Consider the following 20,748-nt stretch of genomic DNA (forward strand, 5'->3'; position numbering starts at 1 on the left):
AATCTATTCCATTATAGACTTCCAAACTACACCCCTGTCCTGTGCTGGGACACACATGGGGGGAGTGAATGGGGATGGATGGTTGGATTAGGAATGCCGCGAGCGAGTAGATTATCCAGTATCTGGGCAGGCAGATGCGCTGAGGAGAAAACAACTACACAAAGAGCCAGATCTCCATCAGGGGATCAATTCATGGTGCTCGCTCTGTCACTTCCTGTGAAAAAGCAAATTTCATGGTGTGTTTTCAAGAGGCCGGTGTCTGAAAAACATCAAGAAGACATTTTCTCTCTCTCTCTCTGTCTCTCTCTGTCTCTCCTCTTTTTTTCTTGGCTACTCTTGAGCTCTTTCCTCTCTACACTCACCTACTCCACATTTTTGGGTCCAGTTGTAAGATGTAAGTGCAAATGAGCTCTGTCTTCCTGTTCGCACATGCACAGTTACACTTAAGACACACAAACACATGGATGCTGTAACCTATATTTGCTGAGTATGGTGAATGCCTATGTGTAAATTTTTTAAGAGGTTTAGCCAGTGAGAGCTGGAATGAGCATTGCTGTTGGCTGAGTTTCTCAGCCCGGGGCCCCCTTGCCTCGCTCCCCCATTTCGCCCAGTAGAGCTTCATCCTTATCGCTGTCCTGCACCCCATCATTGCTGAAGCTGGGCTCCTCTCCTGCTTGACCACATTTATCCGAGGGGCTCTTGTCTGGGGGTGATAAGCTGTCAGACTTACCAGTATGTATGTAGGGGTTCCCACATCCTCTCCACTTCTCTCTGCTGTGCTTTACTCCTTCCACAGTCGTCGTGATTGTTTTGGTGACAGTCAACAATATGTTTTTCTATACATCTGCCCTGACTATCACACACTGAACAGGTTTCCGTCTTATCCCTCTTATTCCCTCTCCCTCTTCCCCCTTCTGTTCTTAGTACTGTATTAAAGAGGTAGAAAGTGTTTCGAAGCAAAAACAACTTTGAATGGTTAGTGTAATGGGCTCTGAGGGACCTTAGACAAAGACACTGAATGCTAATTCCAGCTACACTTCACCAGATTTATGTCTGTGTGAACTAATTTTACACAAGAGGCAGCAGACATCAAAGTCTGTCCCTTTCATCCGCTGATGACACACACGCAGAGTTTGTTTTGGAACATCTGTGCTGTTTTTCTGTTTCTGAACTTTGTGTTCAGAACTTTTCATACACAATTGTTAATATTTCTGCTGCAAATTCTTGTGTTATGTCACTTTGCTGCTTATTAGAAGGACTCTGATGAGCACTAGTGTTGAGATAAGCTGTGGTTTGGTAAACGTAAAATAACTCTCAGCTCTTTGATGTCGAACTGTGATGAATTTCTTGCGCACTGTGGGAATAAGAATTTTACCTTTTTAAGGTATAAAAGAATGCTGCCAACTACTTTCAAAAAAACTGCCATTATAGCAACAATTGTTATTTTCAAGGTTCTTGCTCTACCCCCGTGGCTTATGAAGGAGCATAGCCATGTGACACAGACTGTAATAAGCTGTCACTGTAGACCACTTACTATTTAGCACAAGCTGCACCACATGCTCTATGTATTTTCAGGTCGTTCTCCACCAACCACTTGCATCTGAGCTATTTGGTGCTTAGCCTTGCCAGCATCATTTAGATATGGAGCCCAAGGTACCATACCAGGCTCTTTAAATGCAAAAGAATAATCTCAGAGTACTACTGTTTAACACAAAAAGCTCCAGGCTACTGATGAAAAACTCCTACTTAGAGGTGTAGACATGCAGTAAGATATATTGTCGCGTTAGGGTTTGAATTTACCTTGTCTTGTGCAGATTTGCTTTGTAATTTTATAACGCAATTAACAGGGGGACTGTCATACTTTAGAATTATGATCTTAAACCATGGTGTAATAGCCCAGAGAGCAGCAAACATTGCGCTTGTTTATCTGTCATCAGAAATGTGTACTGCCGACAGATGCTGCTGCTGGTGTCTTAGAGAAAATACACATCTCGTTCCTCATGTGCAGAAAGCTTAATTATAGTTCCTAGTGTCGATGCTGGCTGTTATGAAGGGAAAGCGAGGTTGCGTGAAGGAATGGGAGAAATGGTAGGTGGGTGGGGGGGCAACCACAGGTAGGAAATGAGTGAAGATTATGTGGATTCAAGATATTAATTTGCACTGTGTATAAAAAATTATGGACTTGATCATGGGTTTCCTCAGAAGCTGTAATTAGGACATTAAAGCCATGGTGTGTGTACGAGACAGCCTGTTCATACTCCCCGCTTGTGAAGTACCTGTTTTATGAACTTGGGAGCATAACGACCTTGGAGCTTTGTCAGAGAAATGTGGCAAGTATCTAGTTAAAGAGTTGGCCTCGCATCCAGAAAACAGGCTCTTAGAAAATCATGACGATATTTTGTGATCAATCAGAACATGGAATTTATTTAATTTTTAAACGGTTTTCTTTTTTTCTTACCTGAAGGAGTGACAGTGAGGATGCTGTGTGAAAAGAAAGCTACAGGATTGGTGATTGTGTAGGTAATGTGTGCTTTTCTGTGTGGAATATGGAGCTGATTTGATTACTCATATGATATGATATGATTACTAATGCTGCTTTTACGTCTTACACCCCATTTTCTATTTGTCTGAGCTAGCAATTTTAACGGTCAAATATTGAGAATATTTTTTTTTTTTACACACATCGGTCTATATGTTAATTTGCGTAACATACATAATAAAGGCAGAATTTGTTAAATGTAAGTTTAGTAGGACTATAGCACTATGCTGTACTACATTACTACTATTAACACCCTGCTGCAATGTCTGAAGATGGCTTGCAGCTAAAGACCACATTGCTGCTAGCTGAAGAGAGAAAGTGTGGTGCCAGTTGGAGGAGATATACTGCTAATCAGTGTTTTGGAAGGCAAGTAATTCAAAGAGTTAATTCGGTTATGTTAATGTTACCTCCAACCTGAGTTTGTTCTAACATTAAGAGCTACTGTGACTTAACACATGGAATGGCACTTTATAAAAAAAAAGGATGAGCTAAAAGTCAAGCTAGCCAGAGCAAACAAGCTTATATTAGCTCTGACAAGCGACTGCTAGTCAGCTCTTGCAAATGAAAGTTAACTTCTTGACTACCTATAAGTTCATCACTGTTAGCTGGGAGATGCAGTCTGGTGTGCTCTGTTCTGCAGCATTGGTATAGCGAAATAAGGAAATAAGAGCTTTTCGGTCCGGTACATATCAGACAAACTCACCAGGTGCTGTCTGAATTAAATGGAAAGCGCCTCTTGTTTTGTTTTTTTCTTTTTTAACGTTTTTTTTCCTAATTAATTAACCGGTTCTTACTGGTTAATTGGTGTCAAGTTTTAGAAACCAAAATTTATCAAAACTGACATCCCTAGTTTGAAATAAAAAAAATCACAGTACACTATACTAGTTACTGTGTGAATGTTGGCATTGGACACGCTCTGACGTTATGTCACTCTTACAATTTGGATGTTTTAAATGCACGTTCTCATGAAAGACATTTCTCCAAAATGATTATTATTCGACTGTATCTGCACTGGTCTTGTGATGTTTAATACACTTTTTTGACCATGAGCTGTCACAGCAGAGAGGGGGGATGGGCCAGTAGGCGAGAACCCTACAATTTCCCCACGAGAGTGCTCCTTTCTGATCTTCTACTCTCTTTCCTGCCCTCTCTCTCCTTCTCTCTTTGCTCCATTGCCCATAGTGAAGCCTAGCACCTTACTTTTGCAAGAGTGATGCAATTTCCATGCACGTTTCTTCCTGGTAAAGAGCATCTGTATAAATATTGACCTTGTCTTTTCTCTACATCCTTTGCCTTCAACGACTACCTGTTTTTGTTACTTGCCTTTTTGTTGGTTTACATTACCAGACAGCCTTAGTCCAACACGCCCCTGAAGAGATATTTTCTGGAGTGCAGAAGGTGGATTGTGCTACCATCTCTTGTCTCCTCCATGATGCGATGCTCAAAGCACAGAGGAATGAATTCCCTCTGAAACCTAGAGTGAGGAGGGCAGGAAATAATTCAGCAGTAGCTCCAGCAGCAGCATCGGCATCAACAGCGGTGGCAGCAGTGAGCGTTAGAGAGATGGAGAGAGAGGGAGTGTGTCTGAGAGTGTGTGTGTGTGAGCTTGAGTGAGAGCGAGTTCCTATGCACTGTGCCGAGCGTAGCTGAGCCGTGCCGTCGCGTGGCAAGCTGTGTGTTCCCGTTTGGTTCCCGTGCGCTCTGGTGTGGCAGAGCTTACAGAAGGGAGAGATGTGGCTTCACTCGGAGCTCCAGCATCAGTGAAAGATCAGCACCCTGCCGGGGCATCACAAGAGCAGCATGGTAGGACTAGAGACCCACTGCTGACACCAGCGTGAGTGATGATGACAGCCCACGCGTGGGTTACCATGCGCCACAGCCGCGCTGCTCTAGGAGGAAACACAGCCATGTGAAAGTGACTCGGCTGCCAGCAACTCTTGGACATGTTTTCCAGGGCAAAGTCTGGATTTCTTTCTGTGTTTGAACTTGTTTTTTTTCTCTTGGTGCTTTCTGGCTGTCCCGAACTCACCTATCAAGCAAGGACTAAAGGCAGATGGAACAAGGGGGGTAAGTGATGATGGACAACCATGACTAATATGCGTTATGTTAAATGTGGTGATTGTTTTTAAATGAACTGAAGATTTGATCGACATGGACCTTGGGAAGGATGGTGTTAAAATTTTGGATGACACTCATCACAGACTGACCTTGCCTTGAGACACTTTTTGTTTTGTGCAACCGTATTAAGATACATAAAATGTCATCCTCTGGTATACTAATGTTTTTGCAATTATGACATATGGTGTCAGCTAAGCTGTGGTCAAAGGAAGTTGACCTGTGTTCTTGAGCATAGGAGGAAGTGATGACCACTTATCCACTGAATGGGTTTGTCTAACTTTTCAGTTCTAGCAAATATACATATCCATCAATGAACACTTTATTTAACCTTCTCAGAGTTTGTAGGGTTTTCATCACACTTTTACCATTCTGCTGCTATCTTTTCGTATTTTAAAGATCTATTTTGAAACCCCTACACTCTCTTCACACAAATGCTGACACACACACCTTCCCCCTCTCTGTGAGCCGGAGTGAGATGAGCGGGATCAAATTTATCTGTGCACCCAGGAATGTTTGGCTGGCAGGACATGCCACCAGTGTCTCAGAACTGTGATATTTGGTTTAAAGACTTAGATCACCAGTCTTGAGGAAAGGTGTTAATAATTCATCTCAGCCCCTCCGTGGGAGCGGTCCTCTCTCCTCTCTTGTAGCATTTAATCCCCTTTGTCGGATTAAAGGAACCTCTAATCTTAGTGCTAGTGCTCAGTGAGAAGGCTGAGAGATGCTCCCTACAGCCTATCGGCATTGTTTAGCACTCGAGGCTCACGCTCAGTGGGATGTGTGCGTCTTCAAAGAGGCAGTGTCACCACCGTGATCTATTTAATGATTCCTTGCCACTTTGCTTTTGCTCTTGTTCTGCCTCACCCATTCCCTGCTTTACATTTCTTCAAATGGCGCTCTTTTACACCCTCCTTTTGCCGTGTCCACGCAGTTCTCACCGACACGCGTCATTACCACACAGAAGTTCTTCATAATGACTTGGACCATGCTCTCAGATTGATATTACACACTCTCAAATATTGGATAATGAAAGAGTCTCTCCTTTGATGTCCAGTACTTCTCTTACTTCAATAAGTTCATATGTGTATAAATCATTACAGTCTGTATGAAATGGCTTATACACATTCACAGTCATTTTGTTATCCAGATTTTTGCTGTCAGTGTGACAACAACCTGTAATAGAAGAGAAATTTGCGGATAGAGCGAGACAGAGAATAAAGTTTCATTTTGCCAGAGCTTTCAAAAACAACATGCAATTCAGCCCAATTTTTGAATAACTTGAAATGATGGATAAAATGTGTTCAAGGCTGAAATTTGATGTGTTTGGCACCAATATGAATCTGCAATCAGGAAACCAAGGGTAAAAGCAGATACAGTATGAAATCCCAGCTATCACTGGCCTCCTGTGAAATAGAGGGCAGTGACCTCCCTTGGTGTAATTAGGCCACAGACTCCATCCCTATCTGTACACAGCTGAACAAATCATTCCACAGCCATAATCTGAATCCCAACCTTGCTTGTTTAATTATATTTCGGTGACACGTTTTAGACAGACTAATATTTTCCATGATTAAGATAAGATCCATGCAGAGCTGACAAACGTTGATGGATCTCGTGTCATTACCTATAGAAGATACTGGTCACGAATAGCTATTTACCATTTCATTTGTGTGCCAGCATAGTGTCATTGGATTTTTCTCAACAGCAGTAATTCGCAATGGCTGTAAATTGCCATTCATTATCACATTTAACTTTTCACACTGTCATTTATGACTGCACAGTGTTTGCTAAATTATCAATATTTTCTCTTCTGTTACTGTTTATATTGCCCAGAACACACTGGAGGTCTGCGTGCTGAATAGATTATTTTAACCATTTTATTCACTCATTAAAAATGATATGGCTGAGCTGAATGCGTTTGACAATTTGTCAATCAGTAATTGTGGGTTGGTCAAAACTTAACTTTCTCAAACTCAGTATAATGCAATACAATATTTGACACATATGAAATCCAAACACCAACCACACAGATCTCCACACAGTATTGTCCTTAAACTTTGAAGGAAGTTTAAGCTACCTGTCAGGCCTGGAAAGGGATCAGTGTTTGATACTAACAAGATTTACATTGGCGCATTACTTGGACCATCCAGATGTGGAAGTTGAAAACTAGTTCATATTAAAATAATCTGAAGGGAAATAGGTTGCAATTTCCAAATTATTAATACATTTGACTTTCTGACTATCATATATCAAATTGTGTAATATCTGATGCTCTTTGTTCACACACTGAATCCATTAAATATGAACTTCTGTAGTGTCATGTAAACAAACCCGGTCGCTATCAGCTGTGAGCTTGAGATCAGACTAGAGACACTGTATCCACTCAAGTAAAATATGGGTGAGCAGTTTCTATGTCCATATGTCTGTGCATGTTTATGTTTTTAAGTCACATTTATTATTGTGACATTTAGATGTTTCTTTACTGATAACAACATACAATATAGCCGACAGCAAAAAGGTTGTTTTCTTAAAAGAAATGTCCAGCCTCTGTTCCATGTCCATGATGCAGCATCTTTGATAAAGCAACACGAATTAATAAAGCACAAGGAATTAATAGAATCGGGGCAGCACTGCATTGCTCACGGGCAGTCAGATCATTCAAATAGATTAAAAAAAAACTTTGCAAATGAACTGATTTTCTCATTGATGCTGTCTTGTGTCACATTCAGTTAGGACACTGTGTTAGCATGTTACAGAGTCACACTATGGGATCATATAAGACAAACATATCCAAGCAAATGTATGACTGTATAGATAAGTTCCCTATGAGTGTGTGTGACCACAGATGGGGCCTTTTTATACACATGTGCTGGCTTGCCTTGACTAGGTTTGACTTGGCACGTAAGCCTAGTGCGGTAGGGATTTGCATTTCCATTACAACAGGGCTTCCTGCTTGAAGGTGTGTCTTGAACTGATAACACACTTGAGTAGTGGTTAAAGAAGTGGCTTTAAATACTCTTCCTCCCTTGCATAGTTTTGAAGAATAGCCAGAAACAAAACTGTGCTAATTTGGTTGTAAACATGTTTGATTTCCTTTGCACTATTCACAATAAATTTCCCCCATTATTATGTAAAAGCTTAGAGAAGCAAAATCGGGAAATGTTGAGTTTTCGCCAGCAGTAACTTCCCACAAATCCAGAAACAGCTAAAAGCAAACACAATTAAATGATACAATAAAGCAGATGTCGAAAAAGTACAAACAATAACGCTGAAGGGAAACTAAACTTTAAAACAGAGATTCACTTAGAAGCTACAGAATTACTGGGAGCTGAATATAAAAAAAAACCCTGCCTTGTCTTGGGTTGAGTATCTCGACACACACTTGTTTGAGGGGGGAAAAGGCAGATCGCAATGCATTGCCTGCAGTGGCAAGATGCCACTACAGACCACTTGGAGGCGTGGTGTGTGCTTTGGTCCCACTCCTAAGGTGGTCCATCTCAGACTTGGCTTGGCTCAACTTGCCATGGTAGGACAGGTAATGAAAAAACAAATCATAGTGGCACAACTTTACTCGATGAGGCCCAAAGTGCCGGTGGAGATGCCACAACTGTGTTTCGCTTTGACTTTCAGCCATCCTTGCACAGCCTGATGTATGCCGACTTTGGGTAGTCACTGGATTAACACCAGGTGTACCAGCTGTGGTACTTTGATGGCTGCAACGGAATGTTGTTTATTGTCCTCTCAAATAGAGTGGAGGACTTGTTCTGAAGATCTTGTGATCTAGAAACTACCCACTTGCGAATTATGACTTCATATGCATGATGTCTGATGTCACCCAGAATCCAGCAAATTACCTCCTTCAAATTCTCACACACCCTGCAGGGATACCTCCATACCTAATACAACGCAGGAGACCCGATCAGGGACACCAGAGATTGGAGTGAGCATGGGAATGGTGGGGGGGGCGTCCAATTGAATGTATAACAATCCCACCAAACTACAATAAATGGCTGTGTTCACATAGAGCTGTGAAGACAAATGATATGTGGACTGGCCCAGGTTTGGGTCATTTTTTGTAATGTTCTCAACAACTGATTTACTAAAGAGGGGCCTGCTGAGGCAGTCTGTGAAAGAGTAATGGTAAAGAGAAGTGAGCAACACCTATTACAGAAATACTGCTCACACTCCTCTATCTCCCACAGCTGTGTGTATCTGATTGCCTGGGATGGGAGTCAGAGAGTATCAGATTTATAGACCAGGAGAGGAGAGCAGGAATTAATATTACCACTCCCTACTCACACAGGAATAGTGTAGCCTACAACAGATCAACAGCCCAAATTGCTTACTTCATCACTAAGTCTGCAGTACTCTATAATGGTGCAATTAGTAAGTGCTATTCAGGGCTGCTTAGACCAAGACAAAGAATAACGCCACCGTCTACAATAGAGTGAACATGTTCTTTAACAGCATTAACTTTCCAGCATTCATTGAGGCTGCCTAAATTACATTGTATTTGCATCCATTATTCTAAATGATTAAAACAAGTTAAATCACTTTTTAATGATAAAGCCATTATTTGAATAGTGGCAACTCTGACAGACATACATTATAAAGGATAATTCCTTTAATTTGTACTCAACAAATCTGCTGTGAAGTCTCCAAAATCAATTCAGACATGGCAAAAAATATACAGGTTCTTAACAAAGGTTAGCCACAGGTTAGCTGAGCTGATTTGGAGGAGAAAACAAGGGTGACTGTAAAACTGTCTGTTGTAAATATCCATCACGGTGGGTCAAACAACTTTCTGGTTCAGTTTTGACCTTCTTTATATATTCTGTAGTTTGTGTACATAATTCCTGTCTAATCAAGGACTGTTGCAATGCTCTCACTTATACTTTAACCATCTCATGTCTTGGTCTTACCTAATTTAATCAGGGATGTTGATGCTCCTTAGTAGATCAACTGTTTATTTAATTGGTTGCTAAAGTAAAGATTTTGATGTAGAGTTAGTTTTACATGCTGGAGTGAATATTACCATAAGTGACTTAAGACCTTTCCCTTTATTTTCTGTTTGCTGGTGGGAAAAAAAGAATGTTATTCTGTTGTTAATCTGGGAACACGTTTTGCATTTTTATCTTAATAGTTTAGTTCACTGTTTTATAAACCAGTCTTCTATTTATGTAGATTACCATTAATGAAGATCATCTCCAACCCATAATGTGCCCTGGCTCTGACAGAAAGGCAGAAGTGGCTGCGGAGATAGAAATATTATACAAACTAATGGGGGTAAAATTAGGCAACGGCCTGATGGAAAAATGAAATCACTCTCATCGCTTTCAATTAATATGTTTGGACTTGTGTCTTGGGGCAGGGAACACAGTGATGGCTGTCATAGAGCAAGGGGAAAATCACTCACTATCTGTTCCTGTGACGTTTTGCTGACACACTGTGACTCAGTTTGGTTTAACTGGTGAGACCTCTCAGAGCTGTATCCACAATCCCGTGTATGCTAATGTAAAAAAGGTAGGCCGATATTTCAATACTGCCAAAGAGTTTGTGTTATAAACAAATTGTTTACAAGACAGCCAGCAAGAACATTTATAATGAAGCAGACTTTGCTCCCTCATAATTACTCAATCATGATGAAAAAGGCTAGAAAGGCAGAAAATATGCCTGCTGTTCCTCATTCAATCCAATTAGATCATTAAGCTTTGTGCCACTGCAAGTTGAGAATCAGTTCCTCAAATGTACTTGTCTTAATTTTGTACGCCTACGCCTTGTTAGAAATAAATGCAATGTGTACAAGCTCCAAAGTGTGGGCGAGATTACAGATACAGTGGCAACAGAGTTTAGTCAAGATTAGGTAAATGTTGTCGCTACACAAGTTAGAGTGGCAGAGGTCTGTAATCAAATCAAATAAATTCAAATCATATCAAATTGTTTGACTGTATTATAGCATTGCACTGTTTTACTATAGATCATTGTAAAAAATCATATGTAACATACAGTAAGTTTATATAAAGTAGACATACACATACAAATGTTGAGAAATCTGCAAGCATGATTACGATAGTATTAACACATCATTAAATGATTAGAGAGAAATGTGTTCTTCTTGCAATCATCATATATTTCAAGTGCTAAAATATAATAGTTAAGCAGTCCAAGATTTCTGTTCAGCAACATTTTTGTTTTGCGGTTATTTTGTCACCTATCTAGTCATGATAGAGAACATTTTGTCTTGTTATAGTAAGAAATGCACAGGTGTTACTGTTGACCTAAATTAGCTATGGCTCTGTTGTATTCAGTTGCCCCAAGTAGGCGAAGGCAGTGAGCCGGAATGCACATCACCAGGATTCTGAACCTGAGTAGCTAAATGTACTTCAGACGTCATATATTTTATAATTATGCTTATGCTACCTTTGTACAATATTCACCTTTAAGTTGGTCTTGGCATCTAACCTACTGTATTCTTGTACGTGTTGATTAGCCTTCTGTTTCTGTGTGAGCAATTCAACAGCAAATTATTGCATAACCATGTCATTGCAGCTTTGAATGGCAGTTGTCTTAGATCTCTTTGTGTTGATAATACTTTTTAAAAGTTCAGCAGAATTACCTATTTAGTTTACGCATCAATGTTCAGAACTGCAGGTTAGCAGTGCAAGGTCTCCTGCATTTATATAAGCTGTGTTTTTTCAATGTTTTAAAGTTATTTATTTCAGACAGATAAGAGCGAAAAGATCACTGATACAAGCCACACATGTTGATTTGGAATTGATTGTACTGATTATGTTTGTCCTATAAGGCCTAAATGTATTTAACCTCCATGATCTTCACCAATTTCGAGATTAAGTTGTGTTAAAGCCAAGCGACCTGAAAGTAACTGAATGTAAAAATAACAAGATAGGATCATTAGACAGGGTCTTCTATCAAAGGACATTTGACTTGTCACAAGTCATATTTAAATATTATCCTATTACACGCAACATCTACTATTTTTAATGTTATTATTATATACTACTACTAATACTGCTAATGATAGTATTTGTCTCATTTATTACAAACTCGTGTGTGTATTTTTTTATTTTATTATTGGTGTGTAATTCTTATGGTTACTACAGTATATTGTACTTATACAATATTATATATAATAGTATTCTATGGTATATACTGTAACAGGTTCAATATTGTTGATGGTATGAAGTTAAACACATTGTCTTTTAAAACCTAGCTTTTCAAATCTTTTGAATACAAGATTTATCATAAGGTAACATAAAGTTGCATATTGGATTATTCTGAAGAATGATTACTTATTGTCTGCAATTATAGACTGAGGCAATGAAATAACTGATTCAGTAAACTGGTGAAGGGCCATCATTGGGTATTGCACTTCCTCCTCATCACCCCAGCCCCCATCCCACTTGCCATACAGCACAGTTTAATTGCCACATTCCAGTCACACGTCCTCTAATGAAGCTGATTCCGAATTGCAGCGGAAATTACACTTTACAATAACAGTGTTTTATGGGCGAATTTCAGACTGTAAATATGACAACTTACTGTGATGGATTGAAGTGGTTGCATTTTACTGCCCAGGACCCTTTCACCCTGTCTTTCCCTGACTTGGCTACAACCAGGTTGCAGAGTATCCACTTGTTCACATGTGAAGATGTTCCATGTGTAATAGTGTATGCATGGGTGCTTTACTGCACTTCATATCTTTCCATCTGGCTTCTCTCTTTCTCATTCGCTGACTAGAGATGATGATGATGGTGGTCCTGCTGGTGATGACACAAGTTTTGCTGTTTAAATTTTTTATTTGAATCGTTGTAATTACTGCAGCTAGACCGAGGTTGTCTGTAGAGGAGAGTAGTTAAGGTTCTTCTTCAATTTAAAGTCCAAGGCATTTAATTTTGGAATAATCTTACTCTTGGTAGTGTCATCAGTTCAGAATAGAGTAACATCATCAAGTCTTCTCCCAATTGAATTTTTTTACTGTTGCCAGGAAGATGACGCTGTCATGGTCAGAAGCAGGAATCCTTCACAAACCCTGTTAGTAGACAGAACTATATCTCAGTAAGCCTTTTTGTGCCTTATCTTTGACTCTCTGCCTGACTCTAACTCACTTTCTTTCCATATACCTCCTTACCTCTCTTTGCTCTCTGCAATAAAACTTTAAAGAGATAAGAAGCTTTTTTCTATTTCAGGGTCACCATTAGCCTGAATAATGCATTGACAAGAGAAGAGCAGTTTGAGTTCTATGGAGGATAGAAGCACAGCCTTCAATTAAATTATACATCATTATCACAGCTGGCAAGCCTGGTGCGACGGTACTCTCTCTATCCTCCTCTAAATGTTCCATGTTACTGTCTTGTCCAATATTGTGTGTCAAGCAACAGCCTCATCCTGCGCCAGCACAGAGCTGGGATGCAGATAAGGCCGCCTGTGCTGGAGATGCACATTAAAAAACAGGAATAGTCTTACACAGGGACATCACATAAAGGAACATTCTGGTGTTATTCTAACTTCCTGTCATTAAAAGAAGCCGTATTCACCCATGCACTGCTGCACTGAACTTTTCTGGACGATACTCAGAGGAGCTGTGTGAACGGAAATGTCTGAAGTAGTTGAACCAAATATTAACAGAAGTGTACCCTGTTAATTCCTTGGTACAAGTCCGATTGGGCCCATGTTTGAAAAGAGCAGGTCATTTTCAGGAGAATTTGCAGCGATGATGTGATGAAGTTGGATGCAGTATAGCTGCTTCATACTCCCGTATATTGCTTTCTACTCTTATACTCTCGTAGTATTGTTATCAACACATAAACAGTCCTCTCCTGAACTTGTTACCCAGGTGCAAACCCCTCGTATAAACCAAACAGAGTTCAAGTAGGTTAACATTTCCTGTTGTGTGCTACATGTGTGAAAAGGCAAGCTTATCTAAGAAAATGGCTAGAGATTCTCTCTGTCTTTGATAGTCAATGGCCTCTAGTTTGATGTGGGTTAAGCTGACGTAATCAATCAATGAAAGACCAGGCTCTATGTCCAGGAAGATAGTAATATAATTTCCTATCTGTATTTTGTTATGAATGTCCTGCTGACAGTGTGAAACTTTGACAAGTGCATTAGTACTTGTGACAGCCTTCAGGTAACCACATCTTTCTTTCTTAATGGACCTTGAATGAAGAAATGTGTTGTCAACATATAGTATCCAAGGAAAAGCGTGGACTTGGAGGCTTCCATTTTTATTCAAGGATTGTACAAATTGATTCACAAATTGAGTTGACACAGTACACTGCAATACAAGCCAGGTTAACCTGTAATGTTGTAGAGGGTATGCACATGATGGCACCACTTGCAGCGAGTTAGCATCATCAGCTCTCTTGGAGTTGCAGACTTGAAACAGCCAGTTTCTGCCGTCCGGAAAGGTTGTTGAGGTGTGATGTCAAGATAAACTGCATTTGAACTTGGTAGTGTTTTGTTTATGATGGGATTGTCTAAATCCTGACTAAAACCTTCTGTCTAAGAGAGATCCACACTGATATCTAGTAACATCAGGAATGCATCAGTGTTGTTCTTTATAGTAGCTCTAGGCAGTCTGTTAGGTCAGATTTGAGTACATGGAAAGAAAGGGAGCTACATTTTGCCTCTCCTGTGTGCAATAGTAAGTATGTCCAACCAGATGCTGAATGTCATTTTGGACCCCAGGAGATGTTGCAGAAAGCTCTGGCTTAATATGTCAGTGCAGTATTTATATGAAGCGAGGGATTTTCACTGCCAGATTAAGGTGTCTACAAAGGCCCACTTTACATTTTGCAGAAGCTTGCGTCTTATCCAGATCCCTTTTTTTGCCCTCACAAAGATGTCATCAAAATGGCACACGCTGTTCAGAGTCATTTTTTAAAAATGTGCCTTTTAGGTGTGTTCTAGTGGCACTTATATAATTGCAGTGCAATTCCTTGATATAATGTAATCGTTGCACGGTCCTTATTTGTTGGCAACGTCACTGGAAGGAGGTTTGGGTTGATGATCAGGTATACATTGTACATGACTTTGACACTGGACATAGGAGTTCCGGTGCTGTGTCCCACTTGTTGATAGATTTAGGCGACGAAAATATTTGCAGAAGGTAGAGAAAAAACATGTTTTTATTTAAATATTTAAAAAAAAATAATCATCACATAATACATTGTAATCATTAATGTGGCAATAATTTGGATGGCAAGTGATGAAGGTGCTGCCAAAATGTTGCATTCATGATGATTTCTGTTGTCAAGCTCAATCAGGCTGCAGTTGTAAAAGTTAAGTAAGATGTAAAGATCATTCATTGTTCATTTGCACCTTAAGCAACTTGTTTCAGGGTTTGTTTTGGGTGAAACCCACCAGTTCGCCTGCCAAACTAGACATGTACACGGCACAGTTCAGCAGGGGCACAAAAACATAGACTGCTCATCCACATCCTGAAATTCAATGTTTTTCGTAGCAGCTGAACTTCACAGTAGGAATCCAAACATTTTGAGTAACTTAATTGCTTTGCCGTTTTGCTTTTGAAGCAGTCATCAGTGAAGTAATTGTACTGATGACTAATTATTTTGTCTTCTCATTTCAAAGTAAAAATGATATTTCCACCCAGACAATGATGAGAAAATTCATCAGTCAGTGGTGTAGAGAAATGTGTTTTGGGTGATTAAGCTCAAATCTGACAATCAGTCACTGCCATTCATTACTTTTCAAGAAACTGTACACAGCTATTTGGTTATTTTTGGATGGAGGTATTTTCTGTTGTAATAGGGTCAATTATATTTTCTGTTATCATCATCACATCAATGTCCACACTGTAACCTAAAGCATTATTAATGTTTGTTACTGTGAAGAGGGCATCTTAGTACGGCAGAACTGTCCGGATATATCTACTAAGTTCTACTTGGAAAAGAACAGAAAGCTGTAGTTGAGAAGGACATTCTCAAGTGTGTTATTACCTGCCCTATATTAGTGCTGCATTATTAACATTGTCCTTAGCCCACTAGTTAATTAACCCCGAAGACCTTAATTTACTGACGAATAATGCATAACAATGGATTAACTTCCTGTTCTCATTACTAAGATTGATTGATTAAAATCACAGCTGTTATCGGTCATGTTTAAATATGACCATGTTATCAGTGACTTGCCATTATTGAGTTACCACCGGCAGTGAACTCCAGCAGCACAGTATTTAGTTTTCTGAAGTAATCCTCATGCTGCAAGAGCAGATACATGAAGCACTTTTGAAACTATGCATACGAGTTGTTGTTTAAAGTTAGACTTATCTTGTAGTTCTATCTTTGTTAATACATTTCATGCACTTTTTTTTTGTTGTGTAGGATCGAGGTAATTGAATAACTGAAATAAATGTTTTAATACTGTTTATTGACAATATAATTTGAGAATATAAAGGGGTCAGTCTATAAAGATTAGAGATGTGGGTTTTTCAAACCTCTAGAAAACATCCTTTGCACTTGCAAGGGATTTTTTTGTATCCAGTGTGTGTGTGTGTATGAAAAGCTTCTAACTGCAGTGAAGCATGTTGTTATGTGATTATAGGCTTTTTAACATATATGCTCTTAGGTAAGAACTGTAATCAGTGTCTGGCAGTATAATTTGGTTTTTGTTCTTACAATATTTTGAATTGCAATGCCTGTAAATATATTCTTATTTGTTTTTGAGCTTCCTGCCTTGGTGCTCAACTGACACTACAAACTTGCAAACATCGGAATCAGCTACCACAATTATGGAGAACCAATATTAAATACAGTGTTTTCTAGCATTTTCAAAAAAACAACATGGAAAAAACCCTTCAAGGCACCCAGCAGAGTATAATTTGGAATATTGTGTCGTTAATTTTTAGAATAAATTAAAAAGGACATAATGGTTAATAGCAGGTTGAATGAGACAAAGACCTTCATTATGTTCATCACAGTAAGAAATCCAGTTCTGTATGGACTATGAGCTGCTATGCAATATAAATTTAAATTATCAAAAGAAGTGATTGTATAATATACACCTGCATGTGAGTGTGACGGTGATATTCTTAGTGAGCATTGTGCTCCTGTGTCTGGCAGTGTTGCTTTGGAGGTTGTCATTATGAGGTTGTATTTAGTGTAGCATTATGCCTCTGTGCACGTTTGTGTTGCTGGATTAGAGTGTTTATTGTCCAATTTATCATGTTCACTTTGCCTGCCATGAAAAATATCTCCCCATCTCCGAATATGTAATGGCTTCACTTTGCAAATACAGCAGGAGGAATATTAACAAGTGATCTCTGCAATCTTCCAGCTGATGCTCACTATGGTTCAAGACCACGATTTCATGCAGAGACCAAAATAACGTGTAGAATATTAACCTGAAGGCGATGAGTGTAAAACAAAGTAATTCTCAGGACATTGCTTTACCTGCCAAGGATCATTTTTTGCTTAAGCCTATAAAATGTGTGAAATGAGAAAATGTTGAATCACTATGAACTTCAATCTCTGGCTTCTTCTGTGTCGTAACTGTTCCAGCAGAGGTTTCTCACCTTTGCTTTCGTTCGTAATGGGTGGCTATGATGCAATGGCAGCATGAAGTGATATAAGGCACAGGATGCTTTGAAAGATGAGATGGAAGTCTGCACACTGAGGCTGGATTAAGAGTTTAATGACTGGTAAAATTGTGGCATTTCGTCCAAGGTGACCCCTGTGGAGAGATGATCATGCCAAAGCTAGATGAAAAGTGAAGGTAATCCTTTCTTCCTCATTTCTAGATAGCTGGCACCAGCACAGGCTTTGTCACCAAGGCCCAAGGCATGTAATTACACTTTTATTGGCTTTAGGGAGACTGCATCATTCATTTAAAGAATAATCTCACTTGTGAGCAGAGGCCACAGTACACATAGATCATACCTGCATGAAAGCCTCTTGTTCTGACTCGCTGCGGTTTAATGGACTTTTATGAATCTAAGTTTGATGCATTGTTAATAGTGTGTAGGGTCTTAATACCTGAGTGTTATCCAGAAGCCATTCCTCTCTCCTCTTCAGTTGTGCATTTTTGCGAGTTGAAGAGCAAGGCCATATGAGTGTGACAGCAGCAGCATGCGAGTGTCTGGGTCTACTGCCAACCAGCCTTGACACCATTAGCTCTGGTGACACATTAAGGTTCTGTTTGCCTTGTAATTTGTTTTGTCTGTCAATTTGATGGATGTCTTGTTTGCCGGCACTTCCTCACACATTGGAAAATGGTGGCTCGAGGACATTGTTAAACGAACTTCAAAAAGGGAGGCAGAAGGCATTTGTTTTCTCCAAACAGGTTTTTTGTGTTAATGGGTGTGTGCAACATTGTCTTGACTGTGCGCCACGCCAGACACAGGATAATTAAAGGTGAAAAGCTAATTTGAGGAGAATGGCGGGGCAGATCCAGTGGCTTGAGTGAGCTAGAAATAGAGATGTCAGGGACATTCTTAGTAGAGTACATTTCTTGTCTTATAGTGGAAATCTTAACCTTGTACCTAGTTAGTGCATGCCCCTTTTTCTGTGTAGTAAAACAGTTTGCTGTGAAGTGTAGAGTGTAAAACCACCACAATGTGAATTTCCACAGCTCTTTTTTCCTGTAAATTAATGATTGTACCCCAGCACATTAATTTTTCCTCATAAAAGCCACCACTAATTCCATTGCAAATTTTTTGTTCACACTATTCACCTCACCTCTATGACTGAGCAGCACCGCAATATCCATATAACTGCAGTTTAGCACACTTGAGGAGGTGTAGAGGTGCAACAAAGAATGGCTTCACCTGTTTCTGCTCAGATGACAGGTCAGGCAGCCGAGAGCCACTCGCCTCCAGCTGTGCAGTGTGGGAAGCCATCAGAGCTCGCCACCCGGACCACTCAGCTGAGGAAATGTTACAGCTACACCACCGGCTCAGCTTAATGAACCACCTCACCATTACCTACATGTAATGCCCTGAAAGGTGTTAGAGTGAATGGCACATTCCTACATCTTACTTGCTGCTAAAGATTTAGCCCTTTTTAGACATTGAATAAGTAAGGTGGCTGGCTTAATGTTAGGGCTGCACAAATAATCAGAAATATTACTAGATTTTTGATAAAGGTAAAATGTGTGACAAAACAGTATTATGATAAAATATTGTACTGCTGCAGATACGGCCTGGCACACAAATCTTGTTCTCTAGATGTATGAAAACATGTTTGTTTGGTATAGACCAAACAAATGTCACAAAGTCATGATTTTAAAAAATGGAAACTAAAATAACTGTAATGTGATTTGTTTTTTGTTTAATCATACCCTGCAGTCCTACTTCATGTATTAAAAACAAGCCTTTGGTCATTAGGTGACTTTTATGTAATGTTTCTTACAGCTTTATTCAGGCATGACAGGAGAGTGATGTTTGCCATTTGGAGTGCAAGAGTGAGCTGCTTCTAGCAGCTTCTAACAGTCATAGTTCAAAAGTAATGATATCAAGAAGGAGGAGTGTTGTCACTTCTTTCAAAGGCTGCATCAGTTGATGGATTTTAAAACTTATTTTTTTAATGGAGTATTGAATTTCTGTCAGTGAATCCCTTAATAAGTTCCATCATTTATTAAATAGTGAATTCTGCTCCTTTTTTTCATGTTCATCAGCCCACATTGAATTCCTATATGGCCTAATGTAAAGTTCTGGTTGGTATTCATTATAGTTGTAATAATCAGTTGTGAGGACATGCTGGTCTGATACAAGGGTTTTAATATAAAACTTACATATTGATATAAAATGGATGACAATACTCTAAATGAGGCAGAACACAATGTGCATTTATTTTTTCTCTATGCATGTTTCATCTTTATACTTATATTTATCTGCCTGCGTTCAGTTCAGACAAGGGCTGTGCAATATTGACTTTAAATAATATCACAATATTCTTCGTATGTACCCCGGTACACAATATTTTAAATCTTTTCAAGAGCTCTGCAGAAACGCTAGTACTGGGCCAAAAGTGCAATTTAATATTCTTGATCTTCTTGTGTTGCCATAAACATAAATAAACATACGTGTTGAATAAATCTTAACATGTCCAATTTAACCTTTGGGGGAAGCCCATGCCATCAGCTTTGCTGACAGGCTTATGATTTTTGAATGACTGAAAGATGCAGGCTTCACCCTTGTGAAAATTCTAAATTCATATTCACGATTATCCTGATAATGGAAATTCACCATGATGAATTTATCTTTAGTGTTTTTAGTGTGATCAGCATATCTTTTATTCTCCCTTCCCTTGTCTCACAGCACAATAATATAAATATATTGCCCTGTCCTAATTCAGAATCATTCAGTTGCGCTGTTACTTTTACTCAGTAAATTGGGGTCTCTCTCTCAGACATGAGACAGACTTGTACATAAGGATGTGCATGTCTAGAAGGCACGTCAGTGTTGGCATGTCTTCAATGGTGCAAGCAAGCGTGGTGAATACAAAGAAATAAGCATACTATAAAAAGATGATGGATTTAAGCCCTTTCTGCTCCAAATTGCGGAAAATGCAGATGCAGAATACACTCGGGTGGCTATCTTCAATCCAGACTATTATTAGAAGGGGCTGGGGAACAGTGAGTGGTGGGATATCAGGTGGCACTATACTGTTTTGTTCTGTCAGCTCCAGTTGACAGTGTGAGAAAGCAGAGAGCACAGAGGCAAGCTTACTCAGTTTCCAAACTTGACTGAAGTCAGTAAGTCCTGTATGTCATTGCTCTTGACTATTTCCCCCCAGTGGTTTCAATTGTTAAAGCAGAACTTGAAATTTGAGAAACTGTGTAAGAGTAGCAGTGTAAGACTGTAACAGACATACCACAGTCTTAAAGCCATGGATTCCCCGCCATTTTTTTTTCCCATGTGGAGAAGATAATATGTTACAGTTGAGTCTTTTCACTACTCTAATCCATGGAGCAGGGGATGAAATCTTATTTAGGGATCAGCACCAGTGCATCACTGCCATGATAGCAACGGCATGCAACTCTGCAAGCTCTTTTTAAGAGCATTAGAGCCTAGGAATGAGTCAGTCAGCAGAAATACCTCTTGGCTTAATTCT

At 39.5% G+C, this 20,748-nt stretch overlaps 1 protein-coding gene across 9 annotated transcripts in view; it reads left to right on the forward strand.

The window, feature by feature from the left end:
• The window catches only part of robo2 (roundabout, axon guidance receptor, homolog 2 (Drosophila)), a 321,203-nt gene that overhangs the window by 47,701 nt on the left and 252,754 nt on the right, over positions 1-20,748 (forward strand). For 3 of the 9 annotated variants that reach the window (XM_030399170.1, XM_030399178.1, XM_030399243.1), the window contains exon 1: positions 3,997-4,606. The exons of 1 other annotated variant lie outside the window; for it this stretch is intronic. In XM_030399170.1, the coding sequence (XP_030255030.1) occupies positions 4,483-4,606 (124 nt within the window). In that variant the 5' untranslated portion in view covers positions 3,997-4,482. Of the gene's footprint in view, positions 1-3,995; positions 4,607-20,748 lie in introns of those variants that run through there. 5 more of the 9 variants (XM_030399219.1, XM_030399235.1, XM_030399188.1 and 2 more) reach the window with 4 other exon arrangements.

This window comes from Sparus aurata, chromosome 2 (genome assembly GCF_900880675.1).
Source record: "Sparus aurata chromosome 2, fSpaAur1.1, whole genome shotgun sequence".
Taxonomy (NCBI): domain Eukaryota; kingdom Metazoa; phylum Chordata; class Actinopteri; order Spariformes; family Sparidae; genus Sparus; species Sparus aurata.